Source organism: Vombatus ursinus, unplaced genomic scaffold, assembly GCF_900497805.2.
Source record: "Vombatus ursinus unplaced genomic scaffold, bare-nosed wombat genome assembly UNPS02008961.1, whole genome shotgun sequence".
NCBI classification, from domain to species: domain Eukaryota; kingdom Metazoa; phylum Chordata; class Mammalia; order Diprotodontia; family Vombatidae; genus Vombatus; species Vombatus ursinus.
In genome coordinates, this window is record NW_020948739.1 from 3011277 (window position 1) to 3036928 (window position 25652).

A 25652-nucleotide genomic window follows, 5' to 3' on the forward strand; every position below is an offset into this window, starting at 1 on the left:
ACAATGATAAATGTTGGAGAAGATATGGGAAAATTGGAATACTAATGCATTGTTGGTGGAGTTGTGAACTGATCCAACCATTTTGGAGAGCAATTTGGAACTATACCCAAAGGCACCCTTTGACCCATCAATACCACTTCTAGGGCTGTATCCCAAAGAGATCCTAAAAATGGGAAAAGAACTCACATATACAAAAAATATTTATAGCAGCTCTTTCTGTGGTGGCAAACAATTGGAAATTGAGGGGGTTCTCATCAATTGGGGAATGGCTGAACAAGTTGTGGTATATGAATGTAATGAAATACTATTGTGCTATAAGAAATGATGAGCAGGTAGACATCAGAAAAACCTGGAAAGACTCGTATGGGCTGATGCTGAGTGAAGTGAGCAGGAACTAGGAGAATAGTGTACACAGTAACAGCCACATTATTCAATGACTAACTTTGATAGACTTAGCTCTTCTGAGTAATGCAAGGATGTAAGACATCTCCAAAAGATTCATGATGGAAAATGCTATCCACATCCAGAGAAAGAACTATGGAGTGTGAATGCAGATTGAAACAAACTATTTGCTCTTTTTTTTCTTCTGTTTTGTTTCTTCTTTCTCATGGTTCCTCTTATTGGTTCTAATTCTTCTTTACCACATGACTAATGTGTTTAATAGGAATGTATATGTAGAGCCTATATCAGACTGCATGCTGTCTTGGGGAGGGAAGAAGGGAAGGAAGGGGAGAAAAGTTAAAATTCAAAAGCTTATGGAAGTGAATGCGGAAAATTAAAAATTAATTAAAAAAGGGAATTTGGTACTTACAAAAAAAAAACAGTCTCTCTAAGGAGATGAAAAGACTCTTCTAGTCAAGGCTCTGAGAAATAGACCACTTTTTGAGAAACAAAAACTAGGGTCAAATGACTGAGTGTATTAAGTATTGCTGTTTTTCTAATGGAGCTATATAAAGCCTCCTGGTTTTAAAATAAAAGAGCTTGGTGAATCCCACTTTAGACAGGAGAAAGAAAGAGAATTTTAGTCAAGGACTCCAGCCAAAGCCAGACAATGCAAGCAGAGAAAAGATACATAACCACCTGTCTGAAGTGACCAGCATTGACCACAGGCCTAGCACAGCTGGGATTGATTGACCTATGTACTATGTACTCAGAGGCCTATGTACTAGGCCTGAGACCAGCAGGAAACATGACCCAGAGTGGGAATGGCATGATGATATCCCCAGAAGACATCAATGGCCCTGTAGCATCTAAGATGTGAATTGTCCCTCTGAACAAATGGTAGGTCATACATTTCCTATGTGTATACCTCCCCATGCATATTTTCTACATGTGTCCCCTCTGCTCACTGATGGTGTATTTACTTGAGTGAAAGTGTGAGCCAAATTTATGGGGAAAATGTTTTGTTGCTAAAAATGAGTGTGGCATAGTGGATCGAAAGCTGGCCTGGAAGACTTGGTTTGAGGTCCTCTCTCTGATACATATTAACTGTGTGACCCTGGGCAAATTACTTAGCCTCTCAATGATCCAGATAGTTCTTGAAGAGTATAAGTTACAGAAGAGGTAACTAAAATGGTAGAGGAAACTTCCTTACTTGGGAGTTGTCTCTACCAATGAAATCACAAGTCTTAGGTGGCACAGTATATAGAGTTTGAGGCTTGGAATCAGGAAGACCTGAGTTCATATCCTGTTTCAGATATTCAGTAGATTTGTGACACTAGGCAAGGTGTATAACTTCTCTGTGCCTCAGTTTCATCATCTGTAAAAATGGGGATAATATTAGCAACTACTTCTCAGAGATGTTTTGAAAATCAAAAGAGTCAACACAGATAAAGTACTTTGCAAACCTTAAAGCACTATTTGTATAAATGCTAGCTATTATTAAACCCATTCTTACCAAGTTATTTCATTAAATGTCATTGCTTTGAACTAATCGTATCCTCTGGCTGACTCATTAAGTAAAACACATTGATAGGTTCTTGAGATGACTTTGGATGGTTGTAAACCCAGAGTGCCTTGTACTCATGTTAGTTTAGTCTTGAGAGGATCCATTCTCCAAGCAATGCTTTAACCCCTAGCATTCTTGTCCAGTTGTTTCACTTCAGTTGTTCAATCCAAGTCTTTCTGACCTCCTTTGGAATTTTCTTGGCAGATACTAGAGTAGTTTACCATTTCTTTCTCCACCTCATTTTACAGTTGAGAAAACTGAGGCAAACAGGGTTAAGGGGGTTGCCCAAGGGTCATACAGTTAGTGTCTGAGGTCACATTTGAACTCAGGTCTTCCTGATTCCAGGACTGGAGTGCTACTCACTGCACCACCTAGCTGCCCTTACCCTCTAGTATTACATCTGTGAACTGGAGAAGGAAATAGCAAATCACTTCAGTATCTTTGCCAAGAAAACCCTACGGACATTATAGTTCACAGTGTGGTGAAGAATCAGACACAACTGAACAACAACAACGCCTACATCCATGTACAGCTTTTCTAGCAGGAATTTTTGTGAATCATATTTTGAAACTAATTTTATCCATGTAAATACTCCTTCCAACAGTGCAGACCATGACCCCTCTACACTTTTTCATTATATACAATTCTTCTCTATGCCTTTAGGTAAATCCTCCAGAAAGAACCTACTCACTGTGCTAGGGGTCTTCCTCTAGTTTTTTGTTTTGTTTTACTTTACATTTCATGGGAACTAATACAGCATTTTGGTTGCCTGTTTATAAAGTCTTTACAAAATTGAGCTTAGTTTATTTTCAGTTTAATAAATCCTCTCCTCCCTCTCTCTATCTTCTCTCATTCAAATTCCTGTGATTATGTGCTTATGTGGCAACTGGGGTTCAAAGAAGTGGCTTCTGACTTCGTTTCCACTCCTCTTTTTGCCATTCCACACTGTGTAAAATGTAGTATATACTATATATAAATACATAATACAAAGGGGGCCATCTCTAGGCATCCTGATCTATATCTTGCCATTGAACCCAGATGGCTCCAGAGGAGAAAGTGAGGCTGGTGACTTTGCACAGCCCTCCCTCACTTAAATTCAATTCACTTGCAAGTCATGGCATCACCTTCCTGATGTCATAGTCTTCTTAGAGAATGAAGGACAAACAACCTCCCTTTTCCTGTACATCCAGTCCATTTCCCTTACCAGGTCTAAATGTCTCTGATGACATCTTTGACACCACTTCTTGCATACAAGTGATGTGCAACAGACTATTTTTACCCATGTGTCTTTCCATTTCCATTTTGACTATCCTAAGATTGTATGTACTATGATTCAACACAATATAGCATTACCAGTTAAATGCTTCAAACCTTTACTAGATCTGTAATGTAAATCACCACGGACTGGTGCAGATGATGACACATTGACAACATCTCAATCTATATGATCCTTGTTTTGTTCATGTATTTCTGTAAAAACCAGCACAGAGAACCCACCAAATACACTAGAGGCCATCTACTGTCTCTTTTAATATTATGAGCATGCCAGTCCAACACTTTGGCTTTCCATCTACTATCCTTTACTCTTGCTACATGACAAAACCTCTCTTTCCAATCATGCATGCCCATGATGTGTTGTTGTTATTGTTTTTTTTTTTTAAATGACACATCTTATATATAAGTAATCTTGGTAATCGTCAGTTTACACTTAGCTTGTGGTTTTCCATTACTCGTTGGGTCACTTGTAATTGTGATTCTTCTAACACAGTGTTATATAATTTACAGCACCACTGGATGCTACTAGTTGGGGTTGAAAGAAACATACCTATGGCCACATACAGTCATGGAATCTTATATCATCTTAATACCTTACATGAGAAATACCTTGCATGTGAAAATCTTTAAGTCTGCCCTACCAAATCACGTTATTATTTTTGCAATATAACAAATTATAGCAGTATACTATACTCAATATCTCAGTAAATTGTGTGCTTATACAGATGCGTTTTGCTATTGAAAATAATAAGTATGCCTGTTCCCTTTTCAATTTTAATCCAGGATACCTTTAATTAATATGTAGATTATTGTTGTAAAGATCTAATAGAGATAAAAACGTAGGTACATGGGTTAGCAGTTGTTATATTCTTGATCACCTTTTAAAAAAATATCATTTGTGCTATCCACATCCAAAGAAAGAACTATGGAGTTTGAATGAGATCGAAGCATACTATTTGCTATTTTTTTTTCCTTCTGTTGTGTTTTGTTTCCTCTTTCTGATGGTTCCTCCTATTGGTTCTAATTCTTCCTTACAACATTACTAATGTGAAAATATGTTTAATAGGAATGTATATGTAGAACCTATATCAGAGTGTGTGCCATCTTGGGGAGGGTGGTGGGGAGGAAGGGGGAGAAAAATTTTAAACTCAAAAGCATATGGAAGTGATTGTTGATAAATCAAAATAAATTAATAAAAAAAATTTAACATGCAAAAAAAAAATATCATTTTGGTCCCTCATCCTCCTAGTTCTCCCCAGTCTGGGTACTCTCCAATTGGTCAGTGTCCTTCCCATAACCAATTTGTTAGAGCCTGACCTCAGATACGATGGACTATATTCAATCTCAAGAGCTTCTTCCTAATATCTTTTTAAAAATTATTTTTAACATTCATTTTTAAATTTTGAGTTCCAAATTATCTCTCTCTCTCTTCACCCTTTTCCCCACCCATTGAGAAAGGAAGCAATGAAACCAATTACACGTGTGAAGTCATGCAAAACACATTTCCAGATTGCAAAAAAACAAACAAAAAAAAAATGAAAGAAAAAAGGCAAGAAAAAGAAAGTGAGAAAAAGATGCCTCAATCTGTACTTGGAGTTCATCAGTTCTCTCTACAGAGGTGGATAGCATTTTTTTGTCATGGAATTGTCATGGATCAGAGTAGCTGTCTTTCACAGTTGATATCCATTATGATATTTCTACTGAGTACAATGTTCTCCTGGTTCTACTCATTTCACCTTGTATCAGTTCATCTAAGTCTTTCCAGGTTTTTCTGAAACCATCCTGCACATCATTTCTTATAGCACAATAGTATTCCATTATATTCACATACCACAATTTGTTCAACCATTCCCTAATTGATGGGCATCCCCTCAATTTCCAATTCTTTGCCACCACAAAAAGAGCTGCTAAATTTTTGTACATATAGGTCTTTTTCTTTGATCTCTTTGGGATACAGACCTAGTAGTGGTATTACTAGGTTAAAGAGTATATACAGTTTTATAGCCCTTTGGGCATAGTTCCAAATTGTTCTCTAGAATAACTAGGTCAGTTCACAACTCCACCAACAGTGCATTTGTGTGCCTATTTTCCCACATACCCATCAGCATTCGACATTTTCTTTTTTTATCATGTTAGCTAATCTGATAGGTTTCTGGTGGCACCTCAGAGTTGTTTAAGTTTATATTTCTCTAATTATTAGTGATTAAGAGCATTTTTTCATACAACTATTGATACCTCTGATTTCTTCTGAAAACTGCCAGTTCATATCCTTTGACCATTTATCAATTGGGGAATGGCTTTTTTTTTTAAACAAATTTGGCTATTACCTATAAATTTGAGAAACAAAGCCTTTATTAGAGAAATTTTGGTAATGTTTTTTGCCATTTTTCTGCTTTTCTTCTAAAATTGTTGACATTGGTGGTTTTATTTGTGCAAAACCTTTTTTAATTTCATATAATACAAATTATCCTTTTAACCTCCTATGATCTTCTCTATCTCTTCTTTTGTCATAAAATCTTCCCTTATTCATAGTTCCAACAGATAATTTTTCCACATTCTCCCAGTTTGTTTATGATATCATCCTTTATGTCTAAATCATGTACCCGTTTTGACCTTATCTTTGTAATATAGTGTAAGATGTTGGTCTGGCATCCTGGGCCATCGCCAGTTGTCTTGACTTTTGTCTTGCCACTGGACTCTGATAACTCTGGAGGAGAGAGTGAGGTTGATGACTTTGTGCAGCTCTGTCTCACTTAAATCCAAGTCAAACATCACCCTCATGATATCTTTGATCCTCTCTGAGAACGAAGGATGAACAGCAACAACAAAGGGTTCTACATGAGGCCTCTACAAAGAGAGAAGGACTGTTGTAACCTAAACTTTTGTCACACATATTTCTTACACATATGCCTCACTACTATTTTTTTCATTCAATTTAAAAAAAGGTTTATTGAGAACTTACTATATACATCTACAAGTATGTTATGATTGCTGACTGCAAATAGGTTTTCTAAAAAGTTCACAGATGCCAGGTGAAGAACCCCTGGAAAACAGATACTGATGGGGTTAGAGAGAGGAGTCTTCTAAAAGAATAAATGGGTTTAGAAAATCCACTATGGAGAATGAAAGGCAATATAGTAACAAGCATTTATTAATCACTTTGCTGTGTGCCAGGCACTATAATAAGCACTGGGGATACAACAAAAGTATAAGAGCAATGTTAAAAGACTTACAGTAGAGATTGACCCAATCAGGGGTATACTGCCATATTATGACTTTTCCAAAAGATTTCTCTAGAGAACTTCCTCACTCCTACTTTAATGCCTTTTCCCCCTGCTTTCAGACCAGAGATCTGAACTTCTCAAGCCTGTTTTCTTAAAAACTAAAAAACAAAAACAAAAAACAAACAAACAAAAAAATACAAGCAAAAAGAAAGACACTTCCTGCCCTCAAGGAGCTTCTATTCTAATGAGGGAATACAATTCATAAAAAATGAACTGAAGGGGGGAAAGGGGAGAAAAGTCCAGGACAGTGAAAAGTGCCCACAGTGGGGCAAGGTGGTAAAATTGAGAGTCAGAAGAAACATAGCTGGGAGGAAAAAGAAGCTTGATGCGCCAGGGCTCTTACCCAAAATGGAGGCCCCACATGGAGCTCACTACAGGGAGAAGAGAAGTAGCATGGCAAAGAGATGTTCCAAGGTGAGAAGCCTCCAGGTAACGAAATGAAGTTTCAGAATGAGAAGGCAGTTGAATCATGGTAATAAAGTCCAGAGAATCAACAAGAGATTGGTGTAAACATTGCTAAGCAATAAAGTCACAATTTAAGTTAATTAATATGATTTTTTTTTAGTGGACCCAATCAGTAATTTTTTTTTTGTAACTTTTTCTAGCAGCAAATGGTTTGGAGAGAAATAGAACAGTAAGAATAACCCCAAACAGGGGATTAGCAAGGGAAAGAGCACATCTTGGAAAAAGATGACCATGGGATTGAGACTAACTAAGGAGTGCCTCACTACTATTATGGCCTTAGTTTAAGTTTACTCCTTTCATGGATGCTTTGTATATTTGTGGGAAGGAGTGAAACAGGTTTTTAGGAGAATGTTTTATACTGTCTTTACCATGTTATCTGTGAGTAGTAATAACTGCTCTTTGGGGACCCTTGACACATGTGGTTCCTCTCTCCACAGGAATATAATTTTTGGTTGCTTATATTTTATAAAATATTTTGGGGCTTGGGGCTAGATTTTTTAAAAATTAATTAACATTGTTATTATTATTTTTGTTTTCACAAAGCTGGGACAATTTTTTTTTTGTCCTAAGCAGTTTTTAATTTATGATTTCTTGAAATATAGCTCTGAAAAAACAGACTTTTAAAAAGTCCATTGGGATTCAAATGGGGCTACCTGACTAGGCCTTTAAACCCAAATCACTTTGGCTTTCATTGAATGGACAGTAATAGTCCCCAACCTAAGCCTCTGTTGCTCATTGTTTAGGCTTTGATGCTTAGAATGAGTGTAAATAACAATTGTTTTCTGTTTTACCCAGAAACTCAGATGGTCTTTCCCCTCAGAGATTAATACTTTTGTGACGGTAAACTAGGCCATCTTTTGTCTCAGATCTTACCTCTGGGCTTTACTTCTATGGTGAGAATGCCAATATAGATGTGGCTCAGCTCCTCATGCAATATATGAACTCATGGGCTGTTGGACAAGCCTTGCCTATTAAGACTAACAACAGTTAAATTAATGTTTGTAGACAGTCTGTAATTTTTGACCATCATGGCTTACAAAACAGAAACATATAATTTTCACAACTCAAAAGGAACTCAAAAGTCATCTATGCCAAGCCCCTTACTTTACAGATGAGGAAATAGTCCTAAGGAGGTTAAATGACTTGCCTCAGGTTACATAGCTAATTAGAAGAAAAAATCTGAAACCAAGAGCTTCTGATGCTAGACTCTTTTTTTTTTTTTTTTTTTACTACCTCTCTGTTCTATAAGGCATATTTAATATAGGAGCTTTTAGGAACTATGAGAAAGCCTATGAAAAGATATACAGACAAAAAAACCTCTGCCTGGGCTTTTAAATGTCCTTTTTTGGTGAGATAAAGTGGCATCATTAAACATAAGCTTGACTTGTAAAACGTAGGTCTCCAGTATAGCTGTACCTGGTTCATTAAAGGTCTGCCATTATCTATCTGTAGTACTATTACAAATTGAAACTAAATTTAAAAATAACAATGTGCCATTAAATATCACATTATTGAAAATGTAGTGTTACAGCAGAGTCAAGGTAAAATTTCATCATGCATACAGCAGAGTCCTTAGAAGGGAAAAGAATTAATAAATTAATTGGCTTCCAAAACTTTAACAAAGAGCATTGTTTTCAACCCTTAGTAAAATATGTTAAAATTATCTTTCCCACTACAAAATTCATGGGACATGACCTCAGCAAGATCACCAAATTCTTCTACAGAATTTTATTAATGCCTTGTCTTATTCTCCATAGGAAAGGTTGTAAATCTATTCTCTCTTCAATTCTGAAATTATACCTCGTAGTTCCAAAACCTAGAGTTCTTCAAGGTAATCCCCCTACCTATGTACTTGCACTTGATTCCATTTCCTCTTACCTCCTCCAGGACCCTTTTCCAAGAATCTCTTCTCTCATTCTCTCTCTCTCTCTCTCTCTCTCTCTCTCCCCCTCTCTCTCTCTCCTCTCGCTTTCTCTCTCTCTCTCTCTTCAATTATTCCTTCTCCATTGGTTCCTTAGTATATTTCTATAGATATGTTCAGGTCTTCTCAATCTTAAGAAAGCTATCCCATCCAGCTACCATTCCATTTGCTCCCTTAGAGCTAAGTTTCTTGAAAACTTCTCATCTAATGTTTTCAATTCCTTACCTCTATCTTTCCTCAACCCCTTCCACTCTGCATTCTCCTTACCACCAATCTACTGAAACTACTCATTCAAAGATCTGGTAATCAACAAATTCAATGCCCCCTTTCAGGCCACAACCTCTGGGATCTCTTTGAAGCATTTGCCACTTCATCCCTTCTTTGTGTGTCTTTTCTATCAGCTTCACCCAGAGATCATGTTATCTTGGTTCTCTGCCTACCTTCTTAACTTCCTTCTTTCTCTTTTCCAGGATCTTCATCTTCTTAGGCGTTTAATAAATAATTGTTTCCTTCCTTCTTTCCTCCCTGTTGTTTGAAATGTGTATCACCCAATGATCTGCCTTTGATTCTTTTTTCCTCTCTAGGCCCTCTCTTCTAGAGGCAACCATGGTATACCAGATAAAGTACTGGGCTCACAGTCAGGAAGACCTGGGTTCAAATCCTACTTCTAATATCTCACAATCTACATCAGTGGGTATTATCTTTGACAAAGTCCATCTTTTCTTTATGCCAATTCTGAATGGGCTGATCCAGAGAAAGTCCCTCAAACTCACAGACAGATATGTCTGTAGGATTATAGGACTCAGAGCTGGAAGAAATGTTAACAATGGTTTAGTCATATAAAAACAGGATTTGAGAATTGGAAGGGCCACCTTAGTGGCCCTCTGGTCCAACCCATACACAAAAGGAATCTTCAGTATAACATACCCAACAAATGGTCATCCTGCTTCTGCTTGAGGACCTCCAAGGAGGGAGAATGCACCATTTCTCAAGGCAACCCATTCCACTTTCCAATAGCTCTAATTGTTTGAAAGTTTTTCCTGACATCAAAATACAAACTGTCCTTTTTGCAATTTCTACCCACCGCTCTTAGTTCAGCCCTCTGTGGCCAAGAAGAGCTTCTTCATGACAACCCTTCAAGTATTAGTCAACCTCACTCATTTTTCAGGTGAGGAGACAGGTCCAGTATACTCAGTTGACAGGTCCAAAGTCACATGAGTAGATAGATAGCAGCATCCTAATTCAAACCCCCTGATCAGCACATAGATCTTCAGCTGACAAATGTCAGAGACCATCTAGTCAAAAGCTTCTTAAATTTTTCTATTCAAGACCCCTTCAGTGCTTCTTAAACTGTTTAAGAAGTGTTGAAAATTAAAACAGGTCCAGCCCCTTCATTTTTCAGTTGAGAAAACTCAAGCTCAGGGAAGTTAAGTGACTGGCCCAAAGTCACACAAGTAGTAAGCATCAGATTTGAACTTAGGACCTTTGACTACAGAGCCAGTATTATTTCCAGTGTATCATAATGCCTACCAGTGAGGGAAAGAGATCCTAGACACTTCATGAAGGGAGTTGTCTGGGGGACATGGAATTCTGGCTGTGTGTTTTGTAAGAACCTCCCTCGTCAAGACTGACAAAAGCAAACAGCATCAGAGGAGTTTCTGATGCTAGTATTTATAGGCCCAGGCTGATAGGTGTGGCAGCTAATAAGAAACTGCAACAGCAGCTCTCTAGCTGGGCTCCCCCAGTCTCTACTCAATATTAGCAGGCTTAGATGCCTGGAATGACGTGGCAGTTAACGGACAAATGTAGCTAGGTTTCGTTATTGTGGGGCATCTGTGTCCAAGAACCTCAAAGCATTTCCTTTTTTTTTTTTTCCAGCTGCAATAGTTCATATCTTTGACAGGGCATAGGAGTCATGAGGTTAGTGCAGGAGATATTCTGGGACTGGCAGAGCTTCAATGTGCCTCTAAAGTAACATCCAGACACATGGCCTATTACTCCTCTGAAGCCTAGTGTATACCCTGTTCCAGAATCAGACTCAAATAGCAGCAGCTCTGTTTCTACTGCCAACTAACAGCAGCCAAAGGAAAACATTAACTACTGCTCTTACCCACCAAGAAAATTCCACCAGTGCCAAGTTGTCACTGATCTCTGGCTGGAGTCTCCTCCCTGCTCTCTGCCATCTCCAGCGGGCTTAGGCTGCTGTGCTGACAACCCAGAAGGGTGATAAGAGAGAGTAGGGGGCAGGTCACTTCCAGGACTACCTGGGTAGGTAGGTACCATGAACACAAGGCAGCTTTGTAAAGTTATTCAGAGGATCTCTCCACGCAAAATATTGAAAACCAATGATATGGGCATTAATCCATCACCCTAAGTAACCAGCTTTGGAGGTAACAAAGATTTCATATAAAAGTGATATTGCAAACGGCAAAGGCAGAAACTTCTACACAGAATTGTGGCAAATGGGAGGAGTGCCACAGGACCAGGGACAGACAAATATTGTCCTGATATTAAAAAAATGGAAGAAGGTAGAGTCTTCACACTTATGATAAGCTTTGACTTCAATTCCTGGTAAATTGTAGAAGTGCTTGTTTGTGAATACTTAGAAAGGGAAAAAATAAACACCATGAACTAGGCAGATTCTTTAAAAATAAAGCATGCCAGATTAACTCCATTTCTTGGTAAATCACAGGAAGGCCTGATTATATACCTGGATTTGAGCAAGGCATTTAACAAAGTCTCTTAGGATATCCTTAAAGACAAAAGAAATGGGCTAGATGATAGTACAGTTAGGTATGGTTAACAGAATTCGTTACTTTTCCATTCAATTATCCTTTTTATTTTTAAAAAATAAAACTAGATTTTTTAAAAAATTATTTTTTAAGGGGCAGCTAGGTGGCGCAGTGGATAGAGCACTGGCCATGCAGTCAGGAGGACCTGAGTTCAAATCCAGCCTCAAACCAAACACTTGTCACTTACTAGCTGGGTGACCCTGGGCTAGTCACTTAACCCCAATTGCCTAAGAAAAAAAAAATATTTTTTAAAAATAATTTATTTATTTTTAGTTTTCAGCATTCACTTCCGTAAACTTTTTTTTTTAATTTTTAGGCAATTAGGGTTAAGTGACTTGCCCAGGGTCACCCAGCTAGTAAGTGACAAGTGTTTGGTCTGAAGCTGGATTTGAACTCAGGTCCTCCTGACTTCAGGGCCGGTGCTCTATCCACTGTGTCACCTAGCTGCCCCCCATAAACTTTTAAGTTTTAAATTTTCTTCTGCTCCCTCCCTAAGACAGTGTGCAATCTGATATAGGCTCTACATATACATTCCCATTAAACATATTTTCACATTAGTCATGTGGTAAAGAAGAATTAGAATCAATAAGAGGAACCATGAGAAAGAAGAAACAAAACAAACCAGAAGAAAAAAAAAAGAGCAAATAGTATGCTTCAGTCTGCATTTCTACTGCATAGTTCTTTCTCTGGATGTGGATAGCATTTTCCATCATGAGTCTTTTGGAGATATCTTAGATCCTTGCATTGCTCAGAAGAGCTAAGTCTATCAAAGTTAGTCACTGAACAACGTGGTTGTTACTGTGTACAATGTTCTCCTGTTTCTGTTCACTTTACTCAGCATCAGTCCATACAAGTCTTTCTAGGTTTTCTGAAGTCTATCTGCTCATCATTTCTTATAGCACAATAGTATTCCATTATATTCATATACCACAACTTGTTCAGCCATTGCCCAATTGATGAGCACCCCCTCAATTTCCAATTGTTTGCCACCACAGAGAGAGCTGCTATAAATATTTTCCGATTTTTAGGATCTCTTTGGGATATAGCCCTAGAAGTGGTGTTGCTGGGTCAAAAGGTAGGTATGTACATTTTTATAGCCCTTTCGGTATACTTCCAAATTGCTCTCCAAAATGGTTGGATCAGTTCACAACTCCACCAACAATGCATTAGTGTTCCAATTTTCCCATATCTTCTCCAACATTTATCATTGTCCTGTTTTGTCATGCTAGCCAATCTGATAGGTGTGATGTGATACCTCAGAGTCGTTTTGATTTGCATTTCTCTAATCAATAGCGAGTTAGAACATTTTTTCATATGACTATAGATAGCTTTAATTTCTTCATCTGAAAACTGTCTGTTCATATCTTTTGACCATTTATCAATTGGGGAATGACTAGTATTCTTATAAATTTGGCTCAGTTCTCTATATATTTGAGAAATGAGGCCTTTATCAGAAACACTGACTGTAAAAATTCTTTCCCACTTTTCTGCTTCCCTCCTAATCTTGGTTGCATTGGCTTTGTTTGTGCAAAAACTTTTTAATTTAATGTAATCAAAATTATCCACTTTGCATTTCATAATGTTCTCTATTTCTTGTTTGGTCATAAATTCTTCCATTCTCCATAAATCTGACAGATAAACTATTCCTTAATCTCCCAGTTTTCTTATAGTATCAGCTTTTATGTCTAAATCGTGTACCCATTTTGACTTTATTTTGGTATATGGTATAAGATGTTGGTCTATGTCCAGTTTCTGCCATACTATTTTCCAGTTTTCCCAGCAGTTTTTGTTAAATAGTGAGTTCTTATCCCAGAAGCTGGAGTCTTTAGATCTGGTGTGACTAGGCCACCTTCCCCTGCATTTCTTTTCATTAGTTCCCTTGATATTCTGGAGCTTTCGTTCTTCCAGATGAATTTTGTTATTTTTTCTAGCTCTATAAAGTAATTTTTGGTAGTTTAAAAATTAATTTTTATTAATATCTTTTGTTTTTATATCACCTAACTTCCTTGCTATCACCTCTCCTCTCCCCCCTCTCTGGGAGAGCCATCCCAGATAACAAAGAATATTTTTTAAAGAGGAAAAAAAAAGAAATGAAGAGAAAAAAATTAAGAAAACCAATTAAATCATTGAAAAAATATGAAAATATATGCAATGCTCCACACCTGTGGACCTCTTACCTCTGCAGAGTGAGGGGAGGTGTTTAAAAACAGAACTCTTTAATAAAGTAGATAAGCAATGACATTTATATGGGCCTTTAAAGTTTGCAAACAGCTTCACATTCAATACCTTATTTCAGCCTCACACCAGTCAGAGAAGGATAGTTTAAGTGGCAGCAGCGGAGTGTAGCAGAAACAACGCTGAATTTGGAGGCAGAAAACCTGGGTTCTTACATGGTAATCCTAGCTCAGACACATCACTGGATAAAACCTTACAGACCATCTAGTTCAATAATTCCCTCCTCCCCCATTTTTACAGATAAAGAAACTGAGGTCCAGAGCAGTTAAGTAATTTCCTACAGATCATACAGAAAGTAGCAGTGCTTTGAATTATATCCAGTTCCTTTAGAATACCAAATCTTTCCTCCCCTTAGACATACAACTATGGGCTTAATTCCTCATTTAACTCGTTTCTTCATTTGAAAATAGGGAAAACAGAACTTACACTACCTACCTCATGAGGCTGTTGTGAGGAAAGTATTTTTCTAGCCTGAAATAGCTATGGAAATGTGAGTTGCTATTAAACCCTAAGGATAAGGAGAGGATTCAAAGAACAGATGGCAATTCCGTTGGGCCTTTAGTTTTAATACGTGGATATACTAGAGAGTTCAGCCTAGGCTGTCCTCTAGTAAACACCCTGCAATGTAGCTTCTGAATTCATCTTTCCACTGAAATTGCTCTCTCCCAAGTTACTGAAGATCTCCTCATCTCTACATCTAAGGAGCCTTTTCTTAGTCATCAATCTTCTTGGTTTTCATGACATTGCTCTCTCTTAGTGATGCTAACTCCCTAATCATTCTTTCTAAGTTTCCTCTGATACATTATCATCCAAGACATGCCTCCTAACTGTGAGTGTATCCCAATGCTCTGTCTTGGGTCACTTTATCTTCTCTCAATAGAGACAGGCCAGTTGGTATAATCAAGAGTGTGGGCCTGGGGTCAAGGAGATTTTAGTAGCCCAAGTGACCTTGGGCAAGTCATTTAACTTTTGTCTGCCTTAGTTTCCTCAACTGTAAAAATGAGGTAATAATAGCACCTACCTCCTAGGGTTGTTGTAAAGCATTTAGCACTGTTCCTGACGCATATTAGGCACTTTTTAAATATGTGTTCCTTTCCCTTTGATACATTCTCTCCTTTGCTAGGTAGGTAGTATAGTAAAGTGCTGAATTTAGAGTTAGGAAGACCCGAGTTCAAATTCCACCTCAGACCCTTAACAGCTATATGGCCTTGGGCCGTACTTAATTTCTCTGTGCCTTAGTTTCCTCATCTGTAAAACTGGGATAAAATAGGTGGTGCAGTGGAAAGAACACCAGGCCTGGAGTCAGATAAGTCTTCCTGAGTTCAAATCTGGCCTCAGATATTTATGAACTGTGTGATCCTGGTCAAATCATTTAACCCTGGTTGCCTCAGTTTCCTCATCTGTAAAATGAGCTGGAAAAGGAAATGGCAAACCACTCTAGTATCTTTGTCACGAAAACCCTAAATGAGGTCATGAAAAGTTGGACATGTCTGGAAAACAACAAAAACAAAAAAAGCACCTACCTCACAGAGCTATCGTGAAGATCCAACATTAAAGCAAACATTAAAGCACTATGTAAGTGCTACTTGTTATAGTTGACTTCATCAGTCCCTATGTGTTTAACTATCATCTCTACCCAGAGGATTCCTGTAGCTATATACCAAGCCCTAGTCTCTCTCCAGTGTTCTAATTTTATATCATCAACTGCCTATTGGATGTTTTAAGCTGTATGTCCTGTAGACATCTCAAATTCAGCGTCCAAAACAAAACTCCTCTTTTTTCCAAAACTCATCTCCTCTTCCCAAAGTATCTATTTCTTTCCAGAGCATCACTACACTTCCAGTCAACCATGTTTGCAACCTCAGGGTTATGCCATACTCTCCACTCACCCCACATTACAAAATTAGTTGCAAAATCTCATCATGTCTATTTTCATAATATCTCTCAAGCTCCTCTCCAATTACATAACCACTACCCCAGTTCAGGTCCTAATCACCTCTCAGCTAAGTGGTATAGGGGATAGAATGCTGGGCCTGGAGTTAGGAAGACCTGAGTTCAAATCAGTCCTCAGATACTAGCTGCATGACCCTGGGCAAGTCACGTTACCTCTGTTTGCCTCAGTTTCCTCAACTGTAAAATGAGGATACTAACAGCACTTACTCCCCTATCCTCAAGTAAAAGGACCTGAGTTCAAATCTTGTCTTTGTCCCCTAATACTCATGTGGCCATGGGCAAGTAATTTAACTTCCTTGGGTCTCAGTTTCTTTAACTGTAAAATGGGGAGGTTGGACTCAACCGTCCCTCAGGTCACTTCTGGCTCTAGATCTAAAAACCTACGGCTAGTGCTTTTGGAACATTATTTTCAGAGCAGACGGATCATAAACTGGAAAAACTGGAAGCAGAAATGCTAGTTCTAGTGCCAAAATGCCTATGTAACTTCGTATATTACCCAAGTACAATGCTCAAGTTTATAGAATTAACAATATTTTAGAATTAGAGAATTTAGAATTGGAGAAGCAATCTCCAATAACATCTAATTTTTTGCCTTTAATTTGTTGTCCTTAATTATAAGCCTAGCTAAAACTCTACTTTGTTTTTATTATTTATCATTTCACCCTACTTCCTTCCATTTATTAATCACAAACATCCATCAGAACATTTCTGTAAAGTAGGTCAATACATCCCTAAACATTTGCTACTCAATGTTCATTAATATTATCCTCATTTTTCAAGCCTAAAATGGCCCCCTTCTTAATCCATTTAGGGAACACCACGCAAGTTAAATAGTAGATCTACCTTCAAACCCTGAGAGGGCCAGTACAGGGCCCTGAACCCAAGACTTCTGGGAATAGTGACACTAAAATAATAACATTAAAGAAGAGGCATTAATACGTGCAGCATAAGTACCCACCAGACTTTTCCATCTGACTTGAAAGCCTTCCATATGTATTGTCTTCTCCATTAAAATGGATTATCTTTTCTATTTGTATCCCCTCACCCTCATCCCTTCCCCAGAACACTGCTTTGTACACAGTTATTATTAATGTTCATTCATTCATTCATGCTAGTTCTCACGCTGCTGAGAATGGTGAAAATATTTTAGATATTTTATAGCAAGCAGGGACAGAATTGATAGGGTAATTTCATTTCTATCTTAAAACCACCCTCTCAGTTACAGTCAATACATGAAAATCATTTGAAACTCACTTTATAGAAGGGGTTTTTTGGAAGGGATCTGTGATTTCATTGGTGTGGGGAACTGCAACTTGCCACCTCCCCTCCCCCCCTTCTATTCAGTGTTCTTTTTGTGTGTTACCTTCCTTCTTTAGAGTGTAACCTCCTTGAGTGAAGGCTTTTTAAAAAATTGTATCCACACCACTAAGCACAGAGCCTAGTACTTAGTAACACTTATAAATGTTTACTGTCGACCTGCTGTTCAAGTTTTTAGCTATAAAAGTTGTCTGGATCATTAGAAAAAAGTTGCAAGTATATCAGATAATTTTAACCTAGGTTTTGCTGATTCTGTGAATGCCTCTCTATATTGGTTTTGTATCGTAGAATCATAGATCAAATTGGAAGAGTCCTCAGGGGCCTTCTTGTCCAACTTTCTCTTGAAATGATGAAAAGATGAAGAAACTGAGTGTCAGGGTGCTTAAGTGACTTTTATTTAAGTACCTTTTTTTAGTTAAGTCACTTTAAGTGATTTTTACTAAGACAATTTCTTGCGACCTTGGACAAATCATGTTACTTCTATAATCTTCTTGGTCTGTAAAATTAGGGGGACCGACTCCTTCATCCCTAAGGTCCCTTCTAGCTCTAAATCTTCGACGATGTTTGTTGAATTGAAAGGACCATCGAAGGTCGGGATGATATCTGAAGCCGTTTTCTCGGTACCTAATCCGCGCAAATCACAGGCCTTTTCACTCCTAAATTCTAGGAATTGGCAAAATAAGGGCAAAACAATTCGACTTCAGGATAGCCTGAAGTCGTCAAGGACGGCAGAAAATAACTTTTTTTTAATTCAACTTAAAATGATAAGAATTGTTTCCCAATTTTCCAGTCTGTAAAACGTGGAACTCCTGACAGCGGAAGGAGGGGATGGTGTTACAGTTTTGAGGCCGGAAGGGGATTAAAACGCATTTTTTCAAAGTAAGCCTCCGCCCCCGCCCCCCCCGCCCGGTCTCCCGCTTCCCTCGGTCCTTTCGCCGCCTCTCTCGCGAGCACCTCCTCCCGGGGACCTAGCGGAAGCAGAAGGACCACCTCCCTCCGCACTGCGGCCACGAACTTTGCGAAATCCGGCCCCGCTCCCGAAGATCTTCCTTCACCTGCCCTTCCCCCACCTCCAGCTCAGGCGGGTCAAAGCGAAAGGCAAGGCCATTCTCGCGGCCAGAACGTGGGGCTCGCGCGCAGACGCTCAGCCCCGCCCACCAGCGGCTGCCACGTGACTCGCGCGCCCTCCAGCTCCGTCCCTTCTTCCCTTTTCCCCTCCCCTCCCCTCGCCGCTGGTCCCGCCCCGCCCCTAGCACTGCGCGGCGCGCCCCGCCGCTCTCCCGAACCGCCATTGTTCAGCCGCGGGAGGAGGCCTGGTCCCTGGCGCGGGCGCCGACACGCCGCTTAGCGGCGGCCCCTGGAGAGGCTGCCTCCTCTCCCCTCCGCTCCTCCTCCTTCTCCTCCTCCTCCTCCCCCTCTCCCTCCTCCTCCTCTTGGCGGCGAGTGAGTGAGGCTGCCTGGGGGACCCGGGAGCAGCCCTGTGCCCCCAGCGGTTCGGGCCGCGATGAAGTCGGCCTGAGCGGAGCGCTCGCGCGCCGCCTCTTCCTGCCTTCCTCCGTCCCTCGGCCACCCCGCGCGTCCTCGCTCCCCGGCGCCTCCTCGTGCGGGGCCCCGGACCCCCGAGGGAAGATGGCCGCGGAAGCGGCACGGAGCTGGCTGGACGCGCTGGCCCAGCAGGCCGAGGAGGGCTCGGCCCCGCTGCGGGAGCTGCTGTCGGCCGGCCTCTACCTGCTGCGCACCGAACTGGGCCTCGACCTGGGGCTGGAGCCGCACAGCTATCCGGCCTGGGTGATCCTGCTGGGCACGGCCGCGCTCGGGCTGCTGCTGCTGCTCCTGCTCGGGCTGGGATGGGCCGCGGCTTGCTCCGGGGCCCGCCAGAGGCGGAGGAGCCCGCCCCGCCGGCGGGAGGAGGTGCCGGCCCCGGCCCCGGCCCCGGAGGACGGAGCCCTGCTGAAGAGCCTCAGGAGCGAGGATTCGAGGAAGAAGAACCGGAAGAGAGTGGCTGAGAAGCCCAAGGTGAGAGCCGGAGGAGGGATCCGGGGGTGGGGGGCGAGGGACCCCGGCCCCGGCAGAGCCTGCGCCCCGGGGGGCCGAGAGGACCCACAGACCCTCCCGGCTCTAATTCAGAGCGGAGGCGCGCGGGTTTACCACATGGGCACAAAATGGGGATGGGACTGGACGTGGACGTGAACTTGGGACAGAGGTGCAGCCGGCACTAGGAGGGGTGAGGTTCCAAAGGCCCGTGGCGAAGAGTGGACAAAGAGAGCCGACAAGGCACGCCAGTGACCTCCCGAGACCGAGCCGGTCTTGTGGGCCCTTGTGACCCCCGAGCGTCTTCCGAGGCCTAGCTGACATGTGCAGACGCTGACACTGGATTGGGACGTCATGGTGGTGGGAGGAGGAAGTTGTGCGAAGACGAATTCAGGCTTTGGCGAGGAGAAGAAGAGGTGCAGTTTCAATATGTATATTTAGAAGGTGCCTACAGAGGAGGAGGACACGTGGAAGACACGTTAAGCGTCTTGAGTTAGTAGCACCCACCGCCCTAGCCTTCCATGTTGGAAGGGAAGTGGATGTTCTCCCGTGAGGAATAATCGCTGGGGATAGAGCAAATGGGGAGAGACCTGTATCCATTGGGAGATAGGACCAGGCTTTAGACCAGTGAAACAAAATGTTGAATCTAATGAACCATCGAGGGTCGGGATGATAATTTCTGATACTTTTTTCTGTACTATATATGCCCCCAAAATTGAGAAGTTGTGTTGAATGAACTAGAGTAGTATGACTGAGCAAAACTCTGGGAGATCTAGGCATTCGTTACCTGGGACGCCAGTGGAAATGAAAATAAAAACTTTTAATTTGTATTAATATAGCCATGCTTTCAAGTTTTCCTATCTTCTCTTAAAAAAAAAAGACGACTTTCCTAGCTGTGTGCTTGTAACCCACTGGGAACAGATTATACACAAGTGTTAAGGAAAGAGAAAAAAAATTTGTAGTTCAGAAAATATTAAGGCACTGTGATGTGCTTTTGGCTGTCAATATGAACTTAATAGTGCTTTAAATAGGCTTTTTTACGTAGACAAGTAACTATTGTATGTATGCAATAGATGTACAGAGCATTATGAGAAAGCGTACTAATTTGACCTCTAGTGAACTCTATTTTTTTGTTGTTGAAGTATGTAGAGAAGTTTTTCATCCTGAGTCTTATTTAAAAAGTTGCTCATTAGAAATGAACAAAACAGATTTTAATTCTAAGATCATTGAGGTGTTGCATTTATTGAACCAAGTCCCTGCCTTCAAAGAGTTTATGTGGGAATTAAAGGGACGGGGAAGAATTTGTTCTTTTTCAGTGGGACCATTTGGGGTTTTAGCAAAGATACTGGAGTAGTTTGCCATTTCCTTCCTCAGCTCATTTTACAGATGACAAAATTGAGGCAAAGAGGGTTAAATGACTTGGGGGGAGTGTGGGTGGGTGTGTGGGTGTGTGGGTGTGTGGGCGTGTGTGTCAGTGATAGAGATAGAGACTCAGACCACATTTGAAACTGGACTTCAGGCTTGGTACTCCATCCACTGCGCCACCTAGCTGTCACCTCAGATAAAGTCAGTACCATGTATTTGTGGTTTGATGAATGACTATAATATTCATAGGATGAATCTTAGATGTAGATAGAGTGAAAGGGAACTTAGAGTATGTGTCTAATCCCTTCGTTTTACAAGTGAGGAAACAGGCTCAAAATTGTTTCTAATGTCTAATTTTTGTTTATGGTTTGGCACAGTGGACTACTCCCACTTTTCAAATTTGCATACTTTATCTGGGTGTGCTCCCAGAAAATTGAAAAATTGAAACTTCTTATAATAGTGTGTTAAGATTAGGGTACTTGTTTTGTTTTTATGAAGGAGTATCAATAATTTCCTAAAATGCCAAGTTGTATTCTAATTTGGAATAAAGGCCCCCAACTAGATGTCATCCCGTCACTATTTTTTAAGTAGAGGAAAACCTGCTAGAATTCATGGCCTGAAATATTCTACATCTGTATTTTATCAAATCAAGAAAGATACTGAATTTCAGATTGTGCAGTTTCTTGGGAAAACCTCATAGTTCAAATGAGATGAATTCTAAATTCTTATGAATAAATGAATGAAAAAGCATTTATTTAGTGCTTTCTATGTGCAAAAAGCACTATGCTAAGTCCTAGACAGTTTGCTCTCAAGGAACTTACTTTCTGATGGAGAAACAGCACCTGTAGAAGGTTTCAGCTACAAGACAGATAGAAAGTCCTCATGGTCCTTAGGCTACAGCTATAAAGCAGAAGATAATGCATCTTCTTTAATTTTTTCCCCACTTATAAACTCATTATAATACTCATTTCTTATGTTGAACCATTTAACAATGCCAAAGACTTTGGTGGCAGGAACTTTTTGGGTGGTCTTCAGTACTCTCTCTGGCTGCAGACACAGTTAGTTGACAGGTAGCTTCTCTGAGGGATGAGTGTTGAGTCCCTACTCTTTGGAAATTGGGCTGGTGCTTCAGAGGGGTTTTGGGTTCAGAATCCTTAGCTCTCTCCTTTAGGGTCTGAGAGAATGGTGTTCAAGTTGGTGGCTTTGATTTGCCTGGCACATACCACCTACTCTTTTCTCCTTCAGTGTTTTTTTGCTGCTTCAACTTAAGTTGACTTGCCTGCTATGTGGATGGCAGTTGGTTGGAAGTTGATGGGGGTAGCGGGCCTCTTCTGTGTGGTTGCTACTCTGGCCGTTGGTTGTTGGACCTGGAAGCAGTAATTTATTGATAGTTTTTACTCAATTTTGGCCATTTCATCTGTCTCTGAATTCCTGTAAAGTCAAGTCAGCAAGCATTTAGCAAGCGCCTACTATATGTCAGACACTTTGTAAACTGAGGATACAAAGAAAGGTAGAAAGACAGTCCTTCTTTCTTTCTTTCTTCCTTTTTTTTTTCCACTAGGCAATAAAGTGACTTACCCAGGGTCACACAGCTACTAAGTGTCAAGTGTCTGAGACTGGGTTTGAACTCAGGTCCTCCTTACTCCAGGGCCTGTGCTCTATCCACAGTGCCACCTAGCTGCTCCAATAGTCCTTGCTCTCAGGGGCCTCAACATGCAAACAATTATATACAACAAGATATATCAGGATAAATTGGCAATCATCAACTGAGAGAAGACTCTTAGATTAAGGGGGATTGGGAAAGGTTTCTTATGGAAGGTTGAGATGATTTTAGCAGGAGATAGAGATATGAGGAGGGAGAGAATTCCAGGAATGGGACGGGAGAATAGTCAGTGAAAAGTGCCTAATATATGAAAGGCACTGTGCTAGAAAGACAAGAAGTGAAACAATCCTGCCTTCAAGGAGCTTTATCTTCAAAGTACAAGGTAAAGAGATCTGAAAAGACCTCATGTAAGAAGCATTAGAGCTGAGCTTTGAAGGAAACTAAGAATTCAGAAAGGCAGGGTGCATTCCTGGCAAATGTGGGGCACAGGGGAGGGGACAGAATGTTGCATATGAAGGAACAAGTAGGTCAGTTTAACAGTAACAGAGTGCATGAAGGAGAATAATGTTTGCTATGTATAGGAGGTCCATTAATGCCAGGTTATGAAATTCTTTAAATAAGAAACAAGAGTTTGTATTTCATCTTAGAAGTAAATAGGCACCATTGGAGTTTATTTAGCAAGAGAAGTCAGACTGACAATATCACTTTGACAGCTGTGTAGATGGTAGATTAGAGAGGGGTAAAAGGAAATAAGACCACCTAGGAGTGGTCTGGAGGAGGGGGTATAAATGAGAAGAGTGGCTGTTGTGTAAGCAAAGAGAAGGAGGACAATGTGAGCGTGGTGGAGGTAGAACAGACAAGTTTTGGTGATTGATTGATTCTGGGGTGAGGAAGAATCTGTTGTCTAAGATCAATAGTGAATCTGGATGACTAGGTTGATGATAGTGCCCTTGACAGAAATAGGGAAAATGTGAGAAATAGGTGGATCTGAGGGGAAAGATACTGAGTTCTGTTCTGGGTATGTTGAGTTTGAGGTTCCCATACCATCTCTACTTTATAGTTTAGCACTTGATTAAGTAATGGATTGTGTCATATAGTAGGCCCTCCACACTTTATAGCTCTTTTATATACTGTCTTTCTTTTTTCTTTGTTCCAGACCTGTGATGTCTAATAAGATCAAGAAGCATTTATTAAGGACTTACTTTGTGCCAGACCCTGTGCTAAAATATCTGAATACAAATATAAGTAAAAAGAAAGCCTCTGCCCTCAGGGAGCTTACTTCTTAATTATGAAAGATAACATATAAAAGAGTTGTAAAGTGTGGAAGGCCTACTACTTAGGAGCATGGTGGAGAAGTCCAGATAGAGAATGGCTGGTCTGGGCCTATCCTTAAAGTGGAGGTTCTAGGAAGAACAAACAGTGGAAGAAGGGGGCAACAAGATTGAGAAAGAAGGCAACCGAAGGATGGTAGAGGCTGTAGAATGAAGTGTAGCTGTTGTGAGGAAGGATAGGCCCTTCCTCCAAATGGAGATTCTGGGATGAGCTCACCATTGGGAGGAGGCTGCAGGAGTAGTTTGTATGAGGGACTGCAAGTGATGAAATTTCCTCCACTAGTGTAGATGTGTAGGTGCCTGTTCTGCAACTTACAGTACTAGAAATTTGCCAGGGTGCAATGAGAGATTGTGTTTTGTCAGTCAGGGTCAATAATATTTCTTTCTTTCTTTTTTTTAAAGGCAGCTGGGGTTAAGTGACTTGCCCAGGGTCACACAGCTAGTAAGTGTCAAGTGTTTGGTCTGAGGTCCTCCTGACTTCAGGGCTGGCGCTCTATCCACTGCACCACCTAGCTGTCCCCCCAATAATATTTCTCAAGTGGGACTTTAATCCTGGCTTTCCTGACTTACTAAATAATTGTTTCTTGATTTAATTTTAGAGAGGTTTTTTGTTTTGGGTTTGATTAGGTTTGTTTTTTTGCGTACCAAAATCCAAATACTTTCACCTCTTCTGTAGCTCAGCACTTCAAATTTCATATGAAAGCAGATAATCACAATGAACTTAAAATAAATCTTATTACACTCAGCAAGCATTTATTAGGTATTATCTGTGTGCAAGAAATTATACCAGATGCTTTGCCAGAGTCCTACAATCTGCACTTAGTGCCTTTGGTTGTATTTGGTAACTTCTTCCTTATCTCATTTAGAAGAGGATATTGTAATTGTTTCACTCTTATGACAATAGGTTTGTAAGTACATCTTCTAATGCCTCTTATCTAAACATTAAGAGTATGCTTCTTGAGAGAGTTATTGTCTTGAAAATGTGTTTTCCAAGAGAGAGAACCTGGTTGTTGAAAAATCACTGGAGGTGGGGTCAGATTGTGAGTCCCTATCTTCTGACATCTGTGTTACCATAGTGTCACTTAACCCTCCCTGAGCCAATTTTCTCATCTCTAGAGTGGGTGATACTCAGTCTACATTATAGAGTTCTTAGGAGGAAAGTACTTGATAAACCTCACAAGTGCTATGTAAATATGAGTATTATTTGGCAATTATCAACTTGTTGGAAGCCATGTGGCTTAGTGGATGGAGTTGCACTTTCAGATAGGAAGACCTGAATTAATATTCTGCCACAGAGACTAACTAGTTCTGTGTCATTGGGCAAGTCATTTAACTTTTTTCAGCTTCCATTTCCCAATCTGTAAAATGGAGATAAGTAACCTAGAAGATTGCTTACTTTATAACTTTCAGGATTGTATTGTGAGGATCAAATAGAATATGGTAAGTAGTACTTGTCCTTCCTTCTTGAAGAGGACCAAAATGACACCACTATGTTACAGTCAAGTTACAGTGCGACTGTGGTTGATGAGACAATACAAGCTTAGAATGCCATGTCACAGGTTGAGCACAAATAGCCCATGTGAACATTTGAGGTGGATTCTCTAAATTTGTGCATCTTGTGTTTCTTGTGAGCAATTTGCTTCAAGTCTGGTTTTGCTCATAGAGCACAGGTCTTCTCTGATGAGGGCATACAGTGCTGGGCAGTCTTGTGCCAGTGTCTCCCATGTCATGCAATCATTTACTGAGGTTTTTTGTTTGTTTGTTTGTTTGTTTTGTTGTTGTTGTTTGTTGTTTTTCTTTTTCTTTCTTTCTTTCTTTCTTTTTTTTTTTTTGGTGAGGCAATCAGGGTTAAGTGACTTGCCCAGGGTCACACAGCTAGTAAGTGTCAAGTGTCTGAGGCAGGATTTGAACTCAGGTCCTCCTGTTTCCAAGGCTGGTGCTTTGTCGACTGCGCCACCTAGCTGCCCCTATTTACAGTTTTTAAAAGAAACGTTGAGAGTGTCCTTGTATTGCTTTTTCTGATCACTTTGTGAGCACTAGCCTTGTGAGTTCTCCATAGAATAGTCTTTTAGGTAAGCTTATGTTTGGCATTCGAACAACGTGGCCAGCCCATCAGAGTTGTGATCTCTGCA

General features: G+C 40.4%; 1 protein-coding gene across 3 annotated transcripts in view; it reads left to right on the top strand.

Annotated features, from left to right (window-relative positions):
• Window positions 1–18497: 18497 nt before the first annotated feature.
• MTDH (metadherin) overlaps window positions 18498–25652 on the top strand; it is a 64945-nt gene continuing 57790 nt past the window's right edge. For 2 of the 3 annotated variants that reach the window (XM_027849937.1, XM_027849936.1), the window contains exon 1: window positions 18498–19206. In XM_027849937.1, coding sequence (XP_027705738.1) covers window positions 18820–19206 — 387 coding nt within the window. In that variant the 5' untranslated portion in view covers window positions 18498–18819. The remainder of the gene's footprint in view (window positions 19207–25652) is intronic. The other variant, XM_027849935.1, reaches the window with a different exon arrangement.